This window comes from Emys orbicularis, chromosome 3 (genome assembly GCF_028017835.1).
Source record: "Emys orbicularis isolate rEmyOrb1 chromosome 3, rEmyOrb1.hap1, whole genome shotgun sequence".
Taxonomy (NCBI): domain Eukaryota; kingdom Metazoa; phylum Chordata; order Testudines; family Emydidae; genus Emys; species Emys orbicularis.
The window spans coordinates 106,987,247-107,006,831 of NC_088685.1; the positions used below are offsets into that span (position 1 = coordinate 106,987,247).

The 19,585-nt window shown below is 40.4% G+C and overlaps 1 protein-coding gene across 1 annotated transcript in view; it reads right to left on the minus strand.

Moving 5' to 3' along the window:
- MAP3K5 (mitogen-activated protein kinase kinase kinase 5) overlaps positions 1 to 19,585 on the minus strand; it is a 154,317-nt gene that overhangs the window by 37,210 nt on the left and 97,522 nt on the right. Inside the window, exons 11-12 of the mRNA XM_065400534.1 lie at positions 14,993 to 15,100; positions 8,206 to 8,255 (exon numbers count right to left, since the gene is read on the minus strand). Coding sequence (XP_065256606.1) covers positions 8,206 to 8,255; positions 14,993 to 15,100 — 158 coding nt within the window. The remainder of the gene's footprint in view (positions 1 to 8,205; positions 8,256 to 14,992; positions 15,101 to 19,585) is intronic.

A 19,585-nucleotide genomic window follows, 5' to 3' on the forward strand; every position in this document is an offset into this window, starting at 1 on the left:
ACCCCCATTACTTTATCACCTAATCTAGTTTTGTTTTTATTTTCTATGTCAGCAGAACAAAGAGAGGGGAGGGATAGCTCAGTGGTTTGAGCATTGGCCTACTAAACCCAGGGTTGTGAGTTCAATCCTTGAGGAGGCCACTTAGGGATCTGGGGCAAAATTGGTACTTGGTCCTGCTAGTGAAGGCAGGGGGCTGGACTTGATGACCTTTCAAGGTCCCTTCCAGTTCTAGGAGATAGGATATTTATTTATTTATTTTAGAAGGACTGGATGGATTCATACTACAGAGATTTCTAAAGTGGTAGGAGGGGGGCCTTTTGTCCAGTCATCCTCTCTCAATCCCAGTGAGCTGAGCTCTTGTAAAGCTGTTTACTCATCTGAAAATATTTTCTCCTTCTCTGAGCTCCTTGAAAAGCATCCTACTTGAAGCAGTTCATTCTGCAGTTTGTGCCCTTGACTCGCACTCTGACATTCAAGTGTAAACTTGATTCAGTGTCAGAGGGGTAGCCGTGTTAGTCTGAATCTGTAAAAAGCAACAGAGGGTCCTGCGGCACCTTTAAGACTAACAGAAGTATTGGAGCATAAGCTTTCGTGGGTGAATGAATTTTGTATAATTAATATATTAGAAAAGGAGGATGGATGAAGATTTTATGAGAAAAAACTGGATAATAAAGATACAGGATTTGCAAGACCAAGGCACATGTAACAAGTCCCCTTATTGGCTCACTCTTGAAAGATATTGGGTGAAATCCTGCTTCCGCTTAAGTCAATGTGGGTTTTGCCAATGACTTCAATGGGGTCAAGATTTCACTTACAGTCTTACTCCACTACAAACAGAAACAAAAGGAGAATAGTATTTATTCTTGCAATGTGAGAATTTAGGGCCACCAGAAGATGTGAGGGAAGGACTCAAATACTGTGATGACGGGGGTTATGGAAGTATCTGGGTACATACAGACTTGACTCATATGATAATTTTTCTTTAGTTTTAGGGAAAATACTGATACAGAAGTTTGAAACATCACTAAATGTTTTGAAGTTAACACTACTTTGTAAATCTCTGATTCGTACAACTCCTCCTAATCTAGTAGTAGCCCTCATTGTCACTTTTAGATGTGAGGGTAATGGGATTTTAAATATTCTCTTTGAATAATGTGCATTTTACAAAAGCTACTTAGTAGAAGGAGAGATGATTTTATAAATCAGAATGTTTGTCTGTGTGTATATTCTTTTTGATGATGTTAAGGTTGTTTTAACTGTCCTGCTGGAGGGATAAAGATGATCTGCTTAGGGATATATAGATATTTTCGAAGATTCTCTTTCAAGTTTTCTTCCTGAACTTCACTTAGCTTCTATGGGTATTAACTGCTTTACACCATAAACTACATTTCCTTAGAGCACGGTAACTAAAATAATTTAGAAATTATTTGGGAATCTTTCCCCTGTAGAGATCAAAAATGAAACATCAGTAGTTATAGGCTCAGATGTTTTTCCTTTGTATTAAGAATGAAATGATGACAGTAACACATTTTTTTAATCTGATGCACTGTTTCCGTATGGTCACTTAATATAAGAGAGATGCTTCATAAAACACAAAATCTAACAAAGTCAAATATCCGAGTCAACCTGTTAGTGCGAAACATTTAAAAAGTGTCTGATTAAAGGGTTCAATAACCTTCTATTCATTCAGCCTTGATTTCTTGAAGATCTGTAGAGAAACTGTTACTTTGAGTAAATCTGATTATAAATGTGATCTACTTAGTAAGCACAGAAAATCCTGGTCTCAGGCTTTCACAGACATTCGCCCAGGTACACATGACCATTGCAATACTTCCCCCCCACTCCACAGTAAGCCCCCATTTGGAATTCTCAGGCTGCAGAGGAGAGTTGAGCAGCGAGTCCTCTGCACCTCTTGTGAATGGTAGAAAATGTCTCTGCAGTAGCTGTTCATAGGTTGCCACAGAGAGCTGCAGTGGGGTGGAGCAACTGGGATCCCCAACAATGCAGAGGACCAAAAGCCCCAACCACACTCTACATGCTGAAGTAGCACCACAGGGAGAAGGCTGCACTTTAGCCTCATGTCATACCCTTAGGTTGGTGTATGGGTTTCATCATCCCAACACCCGTCCATTCAACTGTATAACACCATTTTACTTGGCCTTTACACAGGTGAAATTAATTTCTTGCAGACTGCCGAGAAGCCAGTGTGTAGGTCACTAGTGAACCTTCTCTTCCCATTTGTGTGTGGGTAGATAGGAGGGTTAGGGTGGGGTGGTGCACCTACAAGGGTGGCATATTTAGAAATATTAATGTCTTTGTTAATAAATATGGGGTGTTTTTAAATTATGTGTGAGCTCAGTTGCAAAACTGAGAAAACATTCAAGTTTGCAATGTTGCCGTAGCCATGCTGGCCCCAGGATATGAGAGAGACTAGATAGGTGAGGTGAGGTCCAATAAAAGATATTACCTCACAAAACATGCAAGCACATTTACTATGGCCCTGTACCTAAATCCTGTGTGCACCCAACACTCCCACTGAAATCAATGCACAGGGGATGCACGATCAGGCACCATGACAGTTGCTTATTAATAGTTCTTTATGAGATAGCATATAGAGCAGTTAATCAGTAGATTATGCAGAAACGGTGGAGAAGAAATTTCAAGTGAATAGATTTTACTTATTTGCTAAGAGTGAAAACTTCCAATACTATAATTTTTTTTAAAATTCTATTGATAGGATGCCAAGTACAAAGCAACTTAATCAGTAAAAACAAGAGCTGGGTCTGAACCAGAACAAACAAATCTGAAATTTTTTTAACAATAAGTAAGGGCCTTTGTTTTCAGTTTTTACCCATTTTACCTCCAAAATACCCAAGTTTTACAAAAGCCATTATTCGTTTTTTACTGATTTCACTGGAATTTTGGAAATGCTGGGATTCCCTGGACTCAGCTCCCTGCTCCGGAAGGAGAGATGGTGACTTGGTAACCTGGTCCGTCGGCTGCCGCTATCCCTAGATACGAGGAAAAATCATTGATGAGACTTAAGATGACTGAGAAGTCCCGTTCGTGCTCTACTGGTATTTTCACATGTGACAGGTGGTTGCCTGGAGAGAGCACAACTGCTGACTGGAATGCTCTACCTTTCCTTCCTCCCCTGCCATTTCTCAGACTCTTGAGCAAGGCAATTCTCTTCAAAATGGACTGAGGCTTGATATATGATGGACGCCATTGCAGTCTATTGCCAGCCAGCTCTTCCCAATTTGTGGGGTCAATGCCTTCCTTCTTAAGATATACTTTCAGGGTATCCTTGTAGCATTTCCTCTGTCCCCTGCAGGTCCTACCACCATGACTAAGTTGGGAAAAGAGGAGTTGCTTTGGAAGACGAGTATCAGCCATCCGCACACAATGACCAGCCCAGCAAAGTTGATGTTTCATAATCTTCACCTCAACACTGGTGATGTTGGCTGCAGAGAGAACACTGTCATTGGCATGACAGTCTTCCCATCTGATATGGAAAATATTCCTAAGGCAGCACAGTTCAAACTACTTAAGATGGCTTCGGTATGTCACCCATGTCTTGCACTCATAAAGAAGAGTTGGGATGACTCTGCACTGTAGAGAAGGATCTTAGTTTTCATCTGCAGATCTCTGTCAATAAAGACATGACGGAGCTACTTTCCAAAGGATATGCTGGCACAATGGATCCTATATTCAGTCTCCAAGGTAAAGGTACTGGCTCAACATTTTCAAGGTTCACCACTGATGACAATTTGTGGGAGAAGGGGGCCAACTTGTGCTGGGACAGGCCAGTAGAGCATCTTAGTCTTCCCAATATTGAGGGAAAGTCCCAGCTATGATAGGCGCCTGAGAAGAGATCTAGGGTGGATTACAAGTCAGCCTCAGTGTGCATGAGGATAGCACAGTCATCAGCATACTGAATGTTGGTAATAACAGTCCTGGTTACTTTAATTGTACAATGAAGACACTACAGAGGTTGAAGAGCTGGCCGTTCATGCGATACTCAATCCCAATTCCAGAAGAAAAGCAGTCACGAATAAGAATCAAGATTAATGCAAGATAGATGGAAAGAAGGGTTAGGGCAATAACACAGACCTACAACACTGGTATAGATGGTGAATGGGTCCGTCTCCAACCCATTACAGAGGACAGTGTCGGTCATCCCATCATGAAGTAGCCTGAGAACAAGCTTCATTGGGGCGCTGGAACAATTTGTATAGTGGGGGTGCTGATAACCACTGAACCAAACTGTAAACCCTGTATATGACGGAAACTATTTCAAGCCAGGGGGTGCTGCAGCACCCCCAGCACCCCTAGTTCCAGCACCTATGAGCGTCATTACTTTGTTTCCATTCAGGTTCTCATGCCATGCTCATCAGATACCGAGCATCTGTCCTACGGGCCTGCATCTATATTAGGCAGAACCAGAACAGAAATCCAAACACCCTTATAATTTGGGAGTGTTCCGATTCAGATATATATCCAAAGTCTGAGTCAGGTTAAGGCAGCAGCAAATTATCCCCCTCTCCTACCTAGAGCCAGGGGGAAATAGGGAAGGAATTGTGCCTCAGTGTGGTCTCTCAAAGGCACACTGCCTCGTGGGTCTACTCCCAGGTGCTCAGGACTGTGCCCAAGACACAATCGAGCACTCAGTGACTTGGGCTCATCTTTACTGCATAAAATAGAGGCTGTTATTCTTTTTTTATTGTAAATGTTAAGCATTTATTGGATTGCATTTGTTCTTATAGCTTACATTGACCTCAGGTATTTAAAATGCAGCTGTGTGCCACATGCAGAAAAGCGCTTCTTTGGATAACTGGCATAACTGACACAACATGCATAGAGAGACAAGCTGGATGAGGTAATGTCTTTTATTGGACCAACCAAAGTGCATAGAGAAGCTAGTCACATTTTAAAGGATTTTGATGACTAAATGTACTTTTTAGCCCAATTCAGTAATCAGTGTGTGTGTGTGTGTGTGTGAGAGAGAGAGAGAGAGAGAGAGAGATACAGGCTGAGTAACTTATTAGTGCACAACCCACTAACTGAGTTTATGATCAAACAAAACCAATTACGAAAGGTACAGGGTGTGATTCAGCACCATGTTTACAAAGTTATATACATCTTTTTTAATTCCTTCTCAATTTTTAAGGGATGAACTCTATTACTCATAAGAACAAGAGGCTGATTATGTTGGCTGCTGGGGAACACATAAAGCAAGTGTCTCCTCAGTCATTTCCCTAGACGCTTACCAGAAACATTAGTCACGCTTTAGTACTAGTACGTCCTCAGTACTCCTGCTAAAGTGCTGGTTATGTAACACCAATAAATAGTTACTGAGGTCTATACAGAAAAATGATGTGACCTTTTAAATCTGGGATCTCTGGCCCTTTGAGGACTACAGAGCACCCCAGCCTTCACTGCTAGAGCTGGTAATCCCCCTTTCCTAGAGAGCTATAAGGGATTATATTTCCAGGGTAGAATTTTCAAAGGAGACAAAAGAAGTTGGGATCAGGAACAGAGCCCCTTTGTGCTAGCTGTGCCACAAATATGGCCCCTGACTCAAAGAGCTTCTCATCTAACAAGATTAGCAACAACTGAAAGGAGAGGGAGACGATCCGATTATCATAGGTGCTGGAACAATTTGTATAGTGGGGGTGCTGAAAGCCATCACACCAAACTGTTAACCCTGTATATAATGGAAATCATTTCAAGTCAGGGGGTGCTGCCACACCCCCAGCATCCCTAATTCCAGCACTTATGCTGATTATATACAGATACGTTTATATGAGTTGTGCGTATACATTTATTTAGCTTTGTAATTAAATAAACATCAACTTTGCCCAACTGCCCCGCAGCCAAGCCATCAAAGATTGTCTGAGTTCTGTCAGAGCCAAGGCAGAAACGGACCTTAGCTCTACTGAGGCAGTTTAAAATTTTCCAGACTTTCTTGGACATCTGGCCAAATAAGATTGGTCTTAAATGATAACAACAGAACTGGAGGCATATAGACAACATTAGTAAACACTAATACATGTTTTAGCAGTACCAAAAAACTGCCACCACCATTTGGCAAAAAGTTTACAAATGCTCGAAAATGTATTGTAACAAAAACTGAAACCAAACTGAACCACATGCATTGTTGCAGTTTTTTCCCTAAAATAAACTGATTCGCTGTGTCTGTTGATAGCTAAAAGAGTTGTTAGATGGTGGAAAGGCAAAAATGGTCCATCTGTGTAGGAATTTATTAGAGACATAAGACCATTTTTGTGTCATTTTTAGAATAGAGGACTAGTTGGATAATTTGATTTTCTTTTTAAAAAAATACAGTTAAAATATTAAAATGGGATGTGACATGGTATGTGTAACCACAAGAAGAAAATAAGACAAAAATAAGGAAGTGATCTAAAGCAGTACAGTGGTACTTTCCTAGATATTAACATGTATAAATTAAAACCTGGATCCTTCAAATAGTTCTGCCCGTGTTTAACTTCATGCACACGAGTACACTCTATGGCCAGATTCTGCAGCAGTTCAGTGACACTGAGGGGGCACAATCTGGACATGAATGACCACTGGAGAGTCCCACATACAGAAGGGAGCTTTTTGCTGAAGTAAAGCCAACGAAAGTAGCAGAACTGGTTTCTGTGCCAGCCATTTCCCGCTCCCCTTTTAAGGAAGAGTGCTGAAGAAAAACGTGGGCATGCCAGGGCCATGGGGAAGTGAAGATCTAAAGTTGAATAAAGAGTCCTTAGTGCAAATGAGAACTAGGCCTTTTACATTTCAGGGGCAACAGACTTTACCTGGTTTCTTGTTATGACCAGATACATTTAATTTTTTTAGTTGTAAATATCAGTAAAACAATCTTTTAAAAATAATATAGGATAACAATTAATTTTAAAAATCACAACATAAAGAAATTATACATCTTAATGGCCTAAGTTTTCAATGTAACTAGATATTTTTGGATGCCATGAAAGGGGCTTGATATCTATCACCTGGGCATCATCTTTAGACTCAGCCCTCTCTCGAGATCCTCACCTCCAGGCTGGCTAAATCTTTCTGATTCTTCCTGCCTAACATCTCTAAGATATGACCTTTCCTTTCCATCCTTACAGCTAAACTCTCATCCAGTCTTATTATCTTGCATTCTGATTACTATCCTTCTCCCTGGCCTTGACACATGACATCATATGCAATCTTGCTCCACTGATATCCACTCAAAATGCAAAGATCACTATCCTAGCCCATTGCTTTGACCTTGGCACCCCTCTTTTTGCATCCTTCCACTGTTTCACCTTCTCTTTCGCATCAAATATAAGCTGCTTGTCTTCACTTGCAAGGCCTTCATGGTCTATCCCCACACTGCCTATGATCTCTCATTCGTTATGGAGATGTTGACTCCTGCCTCCAATCAGCTAAGGATACCAGCCTCCACTGCCCACTTGGTAAATTTTCAAAGAAGCTTCTTTGTGCTTTCTCCCATGCTGCCCCTCACGCTTGGGAGGAGCTCCCCATAAACATTCACAACGCTACTGCATTGCCCTCCTTCAAACCTTCTTCAAAACTCTATTCTGCCATGATGCCTACAAAAGAATTTAACACACAGGCAGCTGCTGTGTAGAGACCATAGCCTATCACAGTTTCATTGTTTCCTTCTGCTCTCCCTGTCTGCATCCACCTGTTATCCCTTGTCTTATACTTTAACTGTAAGGTCTTTTGGGCAGGGACCATCTTTTTTGTTAAATGTTTATACAGAGCCTAGTACAATGCGGTCCTGGTGCATGACAGGCGCTCCTAGGTGTTATGGTAATGCAAATAAATAATAATAATAATTAATAATAATAATAATACATTAAAAGTAACCAATTATTTTAATTCTACTTATAACTTCACTTAAATGTGAATTACGGAACTATTTTAGTCAGCAAAATAATATTTTTTTAAATTAGCAATTTTAATTTTTTAATTTTGTTTTTGTTTGATAGCCATTGCAGGTGGCCATTTTAGAATCACAAGGAGACATTTCAGGGCTTCTGTTATGTTGGAAATCCCCATGTCTCAGGCAGATGCAAAACTCTCTTAAGTTTTGTCCCCAACGCTCCATCCAAGTCATTGCACTATCCCAGCAGACCACTCACCCAGTTACCTTGGTTTGTTTAAGACCATGAAATAAAGGAAGCTTACCTTACTCCCCTGATAGAAGCAGCACTGAAGTTCCACTCATGAATACCTTTCTGTAACATACAGAAAAAGTGTAAAGATAAAACATGATGATAAAAGTTTCCCTTAATATAAAAGCTCCAACATGCATTATCTTTTACCCTGTAACTGAAGAGGCTGAAAGATTTAGGAATGTTACTCAAAACATTAGCATTTTACACTGTAGCAATTATTCTTTGTGGCATCTTAACATCATGCCAACAGCATCTTTGAACAACCTTTGCCGAATAGAAATACTGCTCTGCAGAGCATTTTAGTAACTAGAACAATAAAGCCAAGAAACATTTCTTGCTGAGAGACAAGATTTAGAGTGAAGCCTTGGTGCCAACCACAGTCACAACCAAATGAATTCTCAAAGACAAACGAGACATGTAGTTGAACAGCTTATGACACCTGTCAAGAATAGCAAGAAATAAAGCAGGAAGACACATTGCCAGAGTTGCTGCATTTTGTACAGTGAATTGTAAAGGAGACTGAGCCTACAATACTTGATAAGCTATGACACCTTTCTTTTGCCAAATCAATTTCCCCCTCCTCCATATCTTCTTAATCCTTCTTTCTTTTCTGTTCACATTTTATTACAGGCGGCTATGTTAATATAAAATACCATAATATAATGTACCAAATACATACAATTGTATTTTCTTTAGCCCTACATCAAACCTCAAATATTTTTAAAAGTCCATTTAAAAGTAACCTGCAGTTGTAAAGTAGCAAATTCTAACTAGCCATGAATGATGTGGGAATGCCCTCATATTAAATGAGTTATTGGGCAAACTGTATCACAGGGACTCATTTATTACCTAGCACATTGCCACACAATGGGACTAAAGCTGTTAGGTGCTACCTCTATATAAATGTTCAAATTTTCCATAATAGATTATTTTGCCAGTTTATGAAATGCATACAAGTCGCCAAAGCTTTTCTGCTCAGACCTAGTTTAACAGCTAAAAATGAATGCTCAAAGTAGAAGGAATAGAAGTGTCTCAGTATCACGGAAAGGTACTGAGTGATTTGACAAACCTTGAGAAGGCAATGTTTGATTTGAATAATGAGGAAGGAGGATATTTTTAGCCCACGAAAGCTTATGCTCAAATAAATTTGTTAGTCTCTAAGGTGCCACAAGTACTCCTCGTTCTTAAAGTAATTTAGAGATTCTTAGCTGAATTCTAAGGCTTTAAACTTTTAAGAGATGCCTGAAATACTTTGTTTAGACTGACCTTCTGCTCAAGATCCACTGCCTTCTGGCCGGCTACCTGTTCATAAATTCCCAGGCCAGAAGGGACCATCTGTCTGACCTCCTGTATAACACAGGTCATATAATTTCCCCAAAATAATTCCTAGAGCATAGCTTTCAGAAAAAAGATCTGATCTGAATTTAAAAATAGTCAGTGATGGGAGAGTCCACCACGACCCTTGGTAAATCCTTCCAATGGTTAGTCACTCTCACTGTTAAAAATATACACCTTATTTCCAGTCTGAATTTGTCTGGCTTCAACTTCCAGCCATTGGGTTGTGTTATATGCTAGACTGAAGAACCCATTATTAAATATTTGTTCCTCATGAAGGTACTCAGACAGTAATTAAGTCACCTCCTAACCTTCTTTTTGTTAAGCTAAATATATTGAGTTTCTTGAACCTATCACTACAAGGCATGTTTTCCAATCCTTTAGTCATTCTCCTGGCTCTTCTCTGAGCCCTCTTCAATTTATCAACATCCTTCTTGAATTGTGGACACCAAAACTGGACACATTATTCTAGCAATGGTCAAACCAGTGCCAAATACAGAGGTAAAATAACCTCTCTACTCCTACATGAGATTTCCCTGCTTATGCATCCACTGATTGCATTAGCCCTTTTGACCATAGTGTCAGACTGGAAGGTCATGTGCAACTGATTATCCACTACAAAACCCAAATCTTTTTCAGAGGCACTGCTTCCCAGGATAAGAGTCCCCCCCTCACTTTAGTATAGCGTACATTCTTTGTTCCTAGATGTATACATTTACATTTGGCCTTATTAAAACACATATTGTTTGCTGGAGCTCAGCTTACCAAGTGATCCAGATCACTCTGTATCAGTGACCTCTCCTTTTCATTATTTGCCACTCCCGCAGTCTGTGTCATCTAAAAACTTTATTAGTGATGATTTTATGTTTTCTTCCAAGTCATTAATAAAAAGGGCCAACAACCGATCCCTGCGGGACCCTACCAGAAACACACCCGTTCAGTGATGATTCCCCATTTACCATTACGTTTTGAGACCTAGCAGTTGGCCAGATTTAATCCATTGAATGTGTGCCATGCTAATTTTAGATCGTTCTAGTTTTCTAAATTAGCCTTTGCCGTTTAATATTGCACCCCTCCCACGCTAGTTCGCGAAGAGCCAACATGGGCATTTTCTTTGCCTACAGGAGGGAACAGAGCAAAGGGATGGGGATTCTTGCCACATTAGGTCTCCTGGCTCCCCTATATGACCAAAGCGCACCACCTTAACCTCTGCTATCCCTATCCCCCAGCAATAGTGGGGAGTATCTCAGCAACCTCAGCTGCCCCTCTCCCCCCATCCACCTCCCAATTCCAGAATGCCTTCCAGCTATGGGTCCTCACCCCATATTTACCCGTGAACACTCCAAAATAAACATTTAGGAAGGGTGAAGGGATTAAAAAAGCATGAGAATCCCAAGTCACATGTTATAGCTTTATAGTTTATGAAAGAGTAATCTCTCGCAGATTCATACATTTACTACATCATTTTCTCAAGCTACTGAATTACAGAAAAGCTGTGTTGCTCATGATTCTGCCAACTTCTAAACAACCTGAGTAAACATATCAGGGTGCTATCCAACTCCAGCATCTGTTCTTTGGTTAGTAAAAAAATCACAAATTGGTTTCGGAAGCCAACATGAAACCAAGGCAGCTTGGCTACTGCGTTTCCTACTGACAAATAGGTTTTAGAGAAGTGCCACAGTCCTATCAGAAAACAAATTGCTACATTCAGGGAACTACAGTGGAATGGTATATGTGCTTATAGCAGAAACAAAGCAGATCCACCAACTGACTTTTATAAGAACTTTTCCATTAATTTGTTTAAGTTTCACAAGTTTCATCATTTAATTAAAACTGAGTGAATTAGAAAAATACTCATTGGAAAATGGCTGTGGAAAAGGAAGAGGGCAATTTATTTATACTAGGTCAGATTGTGAGACCCTTTCTTGTTATGTAGTCATCAGTCGCAAATTGAGAAGTTGAGTTTCATTTCACATTTAAAGCAAATATTAAACCTCTTATGTCTGAAAAATAAACAATACACTCCTTAAACTTACACACTTATTATTTGAGTACAGAATGAATTTTCTGAGAATTTACCAGTAAAGCTATTAACTCATGGACTTAAAAATTAATTAAAGCCTGGGTCCTTTAAGAAACTGAGCATGTGTTAGTCTTCCTTGTCCCAAATAATATCAATAATGGAATCACACAGATTCTTCAAATTTCTCATATAGAGGGAAAAACCTTTAAAAATCAGTTTCATTTTTATCTGTGGCCAAAACACTACGCACTGTTCCTTAATCATAATCTATTGGTTATTATGATGTCACTATAGGGTAGAGTTAAGGTTGTTTGTGCACCCTACTTGTACATTTCCATTCCTAACATGACTGAATTTCTTTTAAATATAGCCTTCATTCTGAATTTCCTGGGTTTGTAATGCTTAGTCATGGGAAAATTACAACATCCTTGCAATGTTATTTATCTTTAAGTTGCTGATGCATACTCTCAGTCTTCACTTATCCTAGATTTTTGTCTTGAAATATTTATAGGCAGTTCCACTGACTGCAGTGAATCTAATTAATTGCTCACTGGTGGGAGTAAGGAGCCCATATTTTGACCTACAATGACATGAATTAATATTCTGACAGATTTCAGAGGAGTAGCCGTGTTAGTCTGTATCAGCAAAAACTACGAGGAGTCCTTGTGGCAACTTAGAGACTAACAAATTTATTTGGGCATAAGCTTTCGTGGGCTAGAACCCACTTCATCAGGTGCATGGAGTGGAAAATACAGTAGGCAGGTATAAATATACAGAACATGAAAATATAGGAGTTGTCTTACCAGATGGGGGGGTCAGTGCTAACGAGGCCAATTCAATTAGGGTGGATGTGGCCCATTTCCAATAGTTGACAGGAAGGGGTGAATATCAACAGATGGAAAATTACTTTTTGTAGTGCTAAGAGGCCAATTCAATCAAGGTAGATGTGACCCATTCCCAACAGTTGATAAGAAGATACAAGTATCAACAGAGGGAAAATTATTTTTTGTAGTGACCCAGCCACTCCCAGTCTTTATTCAGGCCTAATTTGATGGTGTCAAGTTTGCAAATTAATTCCAGTTTTGCAGTTTCTCGTTGAAGTCTGTTTTTGAAGTTTTTTGTTGAAGAATTGCCACTTTTAAGTCTGTTATTGAGTCCAAGCAGGTTGAAGTGCTCTCCTACTGGTTTTTGAATGGTACAATTCTTGATGTCTGATTTGTGTCCATTTATTCATTTGCGTAGAGACTGTCTGGTTTGTCCAATGGACATGGCAGAGGGGCTTTGCTGGTACATTATGGCATATATCACATTAGTAGATGTGCAGGTGAACAAGCCCCTGATGGTGTGGCTGATGTGGTTAGGTCCTATGATGGTGTCCCTTGAATAAATATGCGGACAGAGCTGGCAACGCGGTTTGTTGCAGGGATTGATTCCTGGGATAGTGTTTCTGTTGTGTGGTGTGTAGTTGCTGGTGAGTATTTGCTTCAGGTTGACACAAAAGCTTATGAGCAAATAAATTTATTAGTCTCTAAGGTGTCACAAGGACTCCTCCTTCATTCTGACAGAGTACAGGAGGAGAGAGAGAGACTGAGGTTCATGAAAGTTTAAAAAGATATCTAGAGAAATTAAGGAATGTTGACCAAACAGCTATGAAGAAATTTTGTCCAGTAATGAATGATGCACGTTCAGTTATTAATACACTACAGAATATTTGAGCAAGGATGAGGGGATTTGGGGAGTTCAGAATAATAATCATGCTTTATATTTATGGTATGAGAGATAAGCCACCAAACAGAGAGAAATGGATTGTTTGGGAGTGAATTATTAAAAATCATGCATTTATGGGTAGTGAGATAATTCCAAATATGAAATACCCTATAGTACTCTTTCAGAGCAGATGTTCTATGGTATCCGGGTTTCCTCTGCAGCACCAACATATGGCATTATTTACTATGTGTGACAAATATATTTTGGTTTGTGTCCAGCAGCTAAGGCAATGTATTTATGTATGTTTGTTTGATAGTCTGAGACCATCATGAATGATTCTGATCAAAGCTGACCACTATAAACAGGAATTCATTGATCTGGACACAGTTTAGACTGAATTTCAATTTGTCTTCCGAATGTCCTATTACTGCCATTACCTACATGCTTTTCCCCACGGTCCATTTTCCCCAAGAAAAAGCCCAAGTGCTATTGCTCATTGTGTTCCACATACATTGTACAAAGAAGGAGGAGTAGAAATAGAAAATAGCGAAAAAGGTGCATGTCAGAAATATTTCTATTGTAAGTGTAAAAGGCACATGACAGACTGATTCCAGGAAACAATTCCCCTCTACCGTTCCCTGCAACTGAAGAAAAGTCATCAGAAAAGAAATAATAATGACTGTTCTGGTCCTTGGGAGCTGAGAAACCATCTGTAACATTATTCTGGTTCCACATCTCCCTGAACCCACTCATTCCCTATGCCTTCTTCTTCTCTCCCCTCTTCCACATCTCCCAGGCTCCTTTCTTTCTTCCTGCTTCCAAAACTTTCAGGCTGCCCCAACCCCCACCACTCTACTGTTTCCTTCCAAGTATCCCTGGATGCAGTAATTCCTCCATCTACACCTCACTTCAAAGCGGTCTCCAAAGCTCCTTCAGACTCACTCTCCTTCCAAATATCCCAAATATCAGCTTCCAAGTTTCCATAGCTTTAAGTGTGTTTTCTCAGCTTCTCAGTCTCCTAAACATCTATTTTCTTTGACCAATTTCCTCTAAGTTCCTGACTTCCTGCACAACTATTCAAAACAATGATCTTTATTTCCTCTGCCATCATATTTACAGTGTCTACACCAGGCTACAATATAAACCAGTGAGTGCTAGCTAGGGGCATTTTTGATACTCTTAGTGCATTACTGAGGGTCCAGTACTCTCAGATGACACAGGTAAGCCATCCTGGTGAAACTGTCTCATTTGAAAGAACCCATATTTCAAAAGTTCTAATTCTTTTAAGCACATTTCAAACTATAACATGGATTTGGATAACACCAGAGGGAAAAAACAGAGGAAAGTTCCATTTAGAAATAGATTTATATTACAATGTTACTGGTGTGTTGTACATATATTTTAAAAGCCAAACTTTCAGTAATGTGCTACTGAATCTTTGTGCACTATATACTTAAATCAAGCCTTCTGAAATGAGATTATAAATTTAACATTTTTTTTTAAATCATAAAAGAGATCATGGAAAATACTTAATGAAACACTGTCTGCAAAATAAGCAATGCCCAACATTATATGTAAATAAAGATATTTCTTATATACCACAAATAAGTTTTGTGTAGTCAACTGTAAGAAGTCTTCAGTTACAGGATTTATGTCATTTACACAATTCAGAGACCATAAGGTACAATTCATTATTTACATTTCTCATCCTAAAACAAGTGCAGTGGTTTACCTTGTCATCAGGTAGGACGTGCCAGATAGATATGGTCTTCTCCTCCGCCTCGCTATTGATGGACAGATATGAAGGCTGGTAAATTTTTGTTGGTTCTAATATTAAAACCTTGGTGGGGGGAGGGAATTAAAAGTCATTAAAGGGTTTATGAAATGTAAAAAGCATTGTGATCAACTGAAAACATGTCTAAAGTCCTAACACATTAGGAATCACAAGGGGAAAAGATAAAACTGTAAAATGATCACACTAGCCTACAGTCTGAAATTCTAGTTTAAATTTAGTTTTTCTATAATACGCCTTTTTCCACTACAGACATGATCACATGGTACTCCTGATTCAACAAGGTTCTGAGTACCTTCATTGCCTACTGCCAGGTGTTGAGCAACCTCTATAACATGGTAGGTTTTTGGACCCAGTGCAGGCAGTTTGAGGATCATAGAATATCAGGGTTGGAAGGGACCTCAGGAGGTCATCTAGTCCAACCCCCTGCTCAAAGCAGGACCAATCCCCAACTAAATCATCCCAGCCAGGACTTTGTCAAGCCTGACCTTAAAAACCTCTAAGGAAGGAGATTCCACCACCTCCCTAGGTAACCCATTCCAGTGCTTCACCACCCTCCTAGTGAATTTTTTTTCCCTAATATCCAACCTAAACCTCCCACACTGCAACTTAAGACCATTACTCCTTGTTCTGTCATCTGCCACCACTGAGAACTGCCGAGCTCCATCCTCTTTGGAACCCCCCTTCAGGTAGTTGAAAGCAGCTAACAAATCCCCCTCATTCTTCTCTTCTGCAGACTAAACAATCCCAGTTCCCTCAGCCTCTCCTCATAAGTCATGTGCTGCAGCCCCCTAATCATTTTTGTTGCCCTCCGCTGGACTCTCCAATTTTTCCACATCCTTCTTGTAGTGTGGGGCCCAAAACTGGACACAGTACTCCAGATGAGGCCTCACTAATGTCAAATAGAGGGGAATGATCACGTCCCTCGATCTGCTGGCAATGCACCTACTTATACAGCCCGAAATGCCGTTTGCCTTCTTGGAAACAAGGGCACACTGTCGACTCATATCCAGCTTCTCGTCCATTGAAACCCCTAGGTCCTTTTCTGCAGAACTGCCTAGCCATTCGGTCCCTAGTCTGTAGCAGTGCATGGCATTGGTCAGCTTGTGCCTTTGTTTGCAGTTTGGGTTGGGAAAGGAGCAGTTGGAAAGCTCATCAGAGAGAAAGCAGAAAGTTCTTCACTCTGGAGCTAGACTGAATTGCTTTTAAGTCAGACCATTGTGAGCAGTAACTATAGAACTGGACAGGAGGGAATGGTTCCATTGGAGCTAACAGCATCCAAGGGGCCACATGCCGACAACAACAGATTGCAGAACAATTCTTGGGATATGTGAGAGCAAAATTTGGAAGATGAATCCAAAGGAGACGGAATTCAGTACAGCAAGATTTGATCTAACCTAGGCCACCTAGTATACTGTTGTGCTATACTACATCAAAAATGCTTAGACAAAAGTAGCTGATGGCCCATCTTTAGGGCCCTACCAAATTCACAGCCATGAAAAACACATCTGAGACCATGAAATCTGGTCTACCCCATGAAACCTCCTTAAAGGTTTTTAAGGTCCAGCTTGACAAAGCCCTGGCTGGGATGATTTAGTTGGGGTTGGTCCTGCTTTGAGTAGGGGGTTGGACTACATGACCTCCTGAGGTCTCTTCGAACCCTAATCTTCTATGATTCTATTAAATCTGGTCTTTTGAATACTTTTATCCTATACTATACAGATTTCATGGAGACCAGCGTTTCTCAAAATGGGGATCCAGACCCAAAAGAGGGTTGTGGGGGTGTCGCAAGGTTATTGTAGGAGGGTCACGGTATTGCCACCATTACTTCTGTGCTGCCTTCAGAGCCGGATGGCCGGACAGCAGCGGCTGCTGGCCAGGCACCCAGCTCTGAAAGCAGCGCCCCACCAGCAGCAATGCAAAAGTCAGGGTGGCAATACCATACCATGCCACCCTTACTTCTGCTGCTGCCTTCAGAGTTGGTCAGGACCCCTACAGTTACAACACCATGAAATTTCAGATTTAAATATCTGAAATCATGAAATTTACTTTTTTAAAAATCCTATGACCATGTAATTGACCAAAATGGACCGTGAATTTGGTAGGGCCCTACCCATCTTACTTCGGGCCCTTAAAGGAAAAAGTCAGCACAGTTTAGCATTTGTAGACATTTGGTAAAGACTGATATTATTGTCTTTTTATAGAATTTTATATTTAAATCTGATTTCCAGAAAAAAAAACTCCAAAAGCCTTTAAGTCTATATTTACTGCATGTAAGGTTTTCTGTTTCAGTCTGTAAATGTTTGTATTTAATTGGGGGGAAAGGTTACTGCATTTCCATTTATTCTGAATTGATATTATAAAATATTTCCCCAAAAAACTGTGAAAATATGTCAAGATATTTATTTAAATAGAAAGGAAATCAAGTTAGAGAACAGCATAAATTAATTCTTGTACCTAAAACACCTGCCTCCAAACCCCCTTCCCACATACCTTAAAATCAGCATTTATCAATGTATTGTGTTTTTTTGCAAGTGATTTCTATGCTTTACTTTTAAAGAAGAATTTTTAAACTGCTTTTGTAAATAAATACTAAACTTATTGATTTCCAAAATTTGTAAGCTGTGTCTGCAAGAAAGTGATATCGCAGGGCTCTGTGTGACTAGACTGGAGAAGCAGAGATAAAAGCCACTACCTTCAGCTCAGCATTCACAAACTCTGGGGCAGAGCTATAAAAGGTCAGGGTCAGATTAACCCTCTCATGTCCAGGTCTTGGAGACCATCAAGAATTCTCTTAGTTGCTTAAAATATTTTTAAAACCACCCAAATAGAAATTATTGGAAATTCCCAATGGTTCAAGATCTACACTCCATATACTTCTATAGGTGTCAATAGTAGTTGGTGGCACTCCACAGCTGCCAGCTAACTAGCAGGGGCCAGAGCAACTAGGACCAGCTCCTGGTCTGCTCCCAGACTAACTGCTGCTAGGCAACCAATGAACCCAGATGGAGCTGGCAGAGTGGTCACAACCCCTGATTGGCTGCTGGTTTAGCAGCCCTGCTTATAAGCTTAGCCCCCACAGCACATCAGTGGCTGCTCAACCCCTCCACCTGCCCTTGTTCCAGTCCCTGCCTGATCCAGCCCCTGTTCCCCTCCAGCTTCTGATTTCTGGCTTCGATTCCCTGGCTCTGCCTCTGGCTTATGACTCTCGTTGACCCTCCAGCTCTCACATTTGGCTTCTGTCTCTCCAGTTCTGATCCTCAGCTTCGCCTCTGGCCTATGACTCCTGTTTACCCTCTGGCTTTGGCATTCAGCTTCTGTCCCTCCGGCACTGACCCTCAGCTCATTCTTGGACTCTGACCACCCTATACCCAGCTCTAACCAATAGGCTGAACTCTCATTTCAACCACTAGGCCTTACCGCCCACAGATGACTTGGCTATGTGACAATAGCAGCTCAGGGCCAGATTTTAAAGGTATGTCGATGCCTACAGATGGAAGTTAGGTGCTTTTGAAAATCCCACTAGGCACCTGTCTGCATCTTTAAAAAACTGGCCTTCAGCATCTCGGAATTGGGCCTTAAGTTTGTAAAGAAATGCGTGCAGCAGAATTTTAGTATCTGTATTTTTCTACATATGTAACATTCTTGTAAAGTGTGTCATGTCTTCCTCCAGTGTCTAGTCAGAGGATAACAGCTTTCTGCAGCTGCCAGTTGTGGAGTTAGTTTGTATGTTCAATTGGTAGAGGCCGGTGCATTGGTACTGAAGTTCCTAGATCCAGACCCTATTGGCAATCTGCGCTAAAGATTGTTACACAGAAGCAGTGTTACAAATGAGTTTCAATTTTTTTTTTATAAATACCATTTATTTATAAACCTTTGACAAAAAATTCCATAGTGCCTTTCCATTTCTCCTCTTTTGTTGCCCTTTCTCCAGAGTATGCAATGCACAATCTGTTTTGCTTGTACATGTACATTTTTCAGACTGTAAGTGAGAAGAGGCCTGTTACTGGGTGACAGTAGTATAGTCACATGAACAAGTATGGGTACAGCATTTCACCTTTGGCTGCATTGTGTTATTGACCAGATCTTCTCAATTTTAATTTTAAGAAAATAAGAGTGTTTGGCTGAGACAGTTCTGGAAGGCAGATCCTGTTTTCAATGTTTCATTATGTCATGTGATAAGTAAGAATAAGAAAGGGATGTGGTTTCCCCTGGGTGTCCGTTATGAAGCCAAGAGTAATTTGCATATTTTCTTGCTTTAACTCACTCAAACCTGGCCATGTCACAACCCTTCCTTGCAGAAAAAAGACAGAACAGGATTCCCTGCAGAGCCTGCCATTGTCACTACTTGCTGTCTGGAGCAGTTGTTCTTGAGCATTACAAAGTGCAGTTTTCCCTGGGATTGATTGTACCACCTACACATTGTGTCCAATCCCCAGCAGCCTGCAGAGCTGTACAAAACAGCCAATTTGCACTTCTCAGGAATTTGGGTAACAACATTGGTTGCCATTTAAAAATAATAAAAGAGCAGTA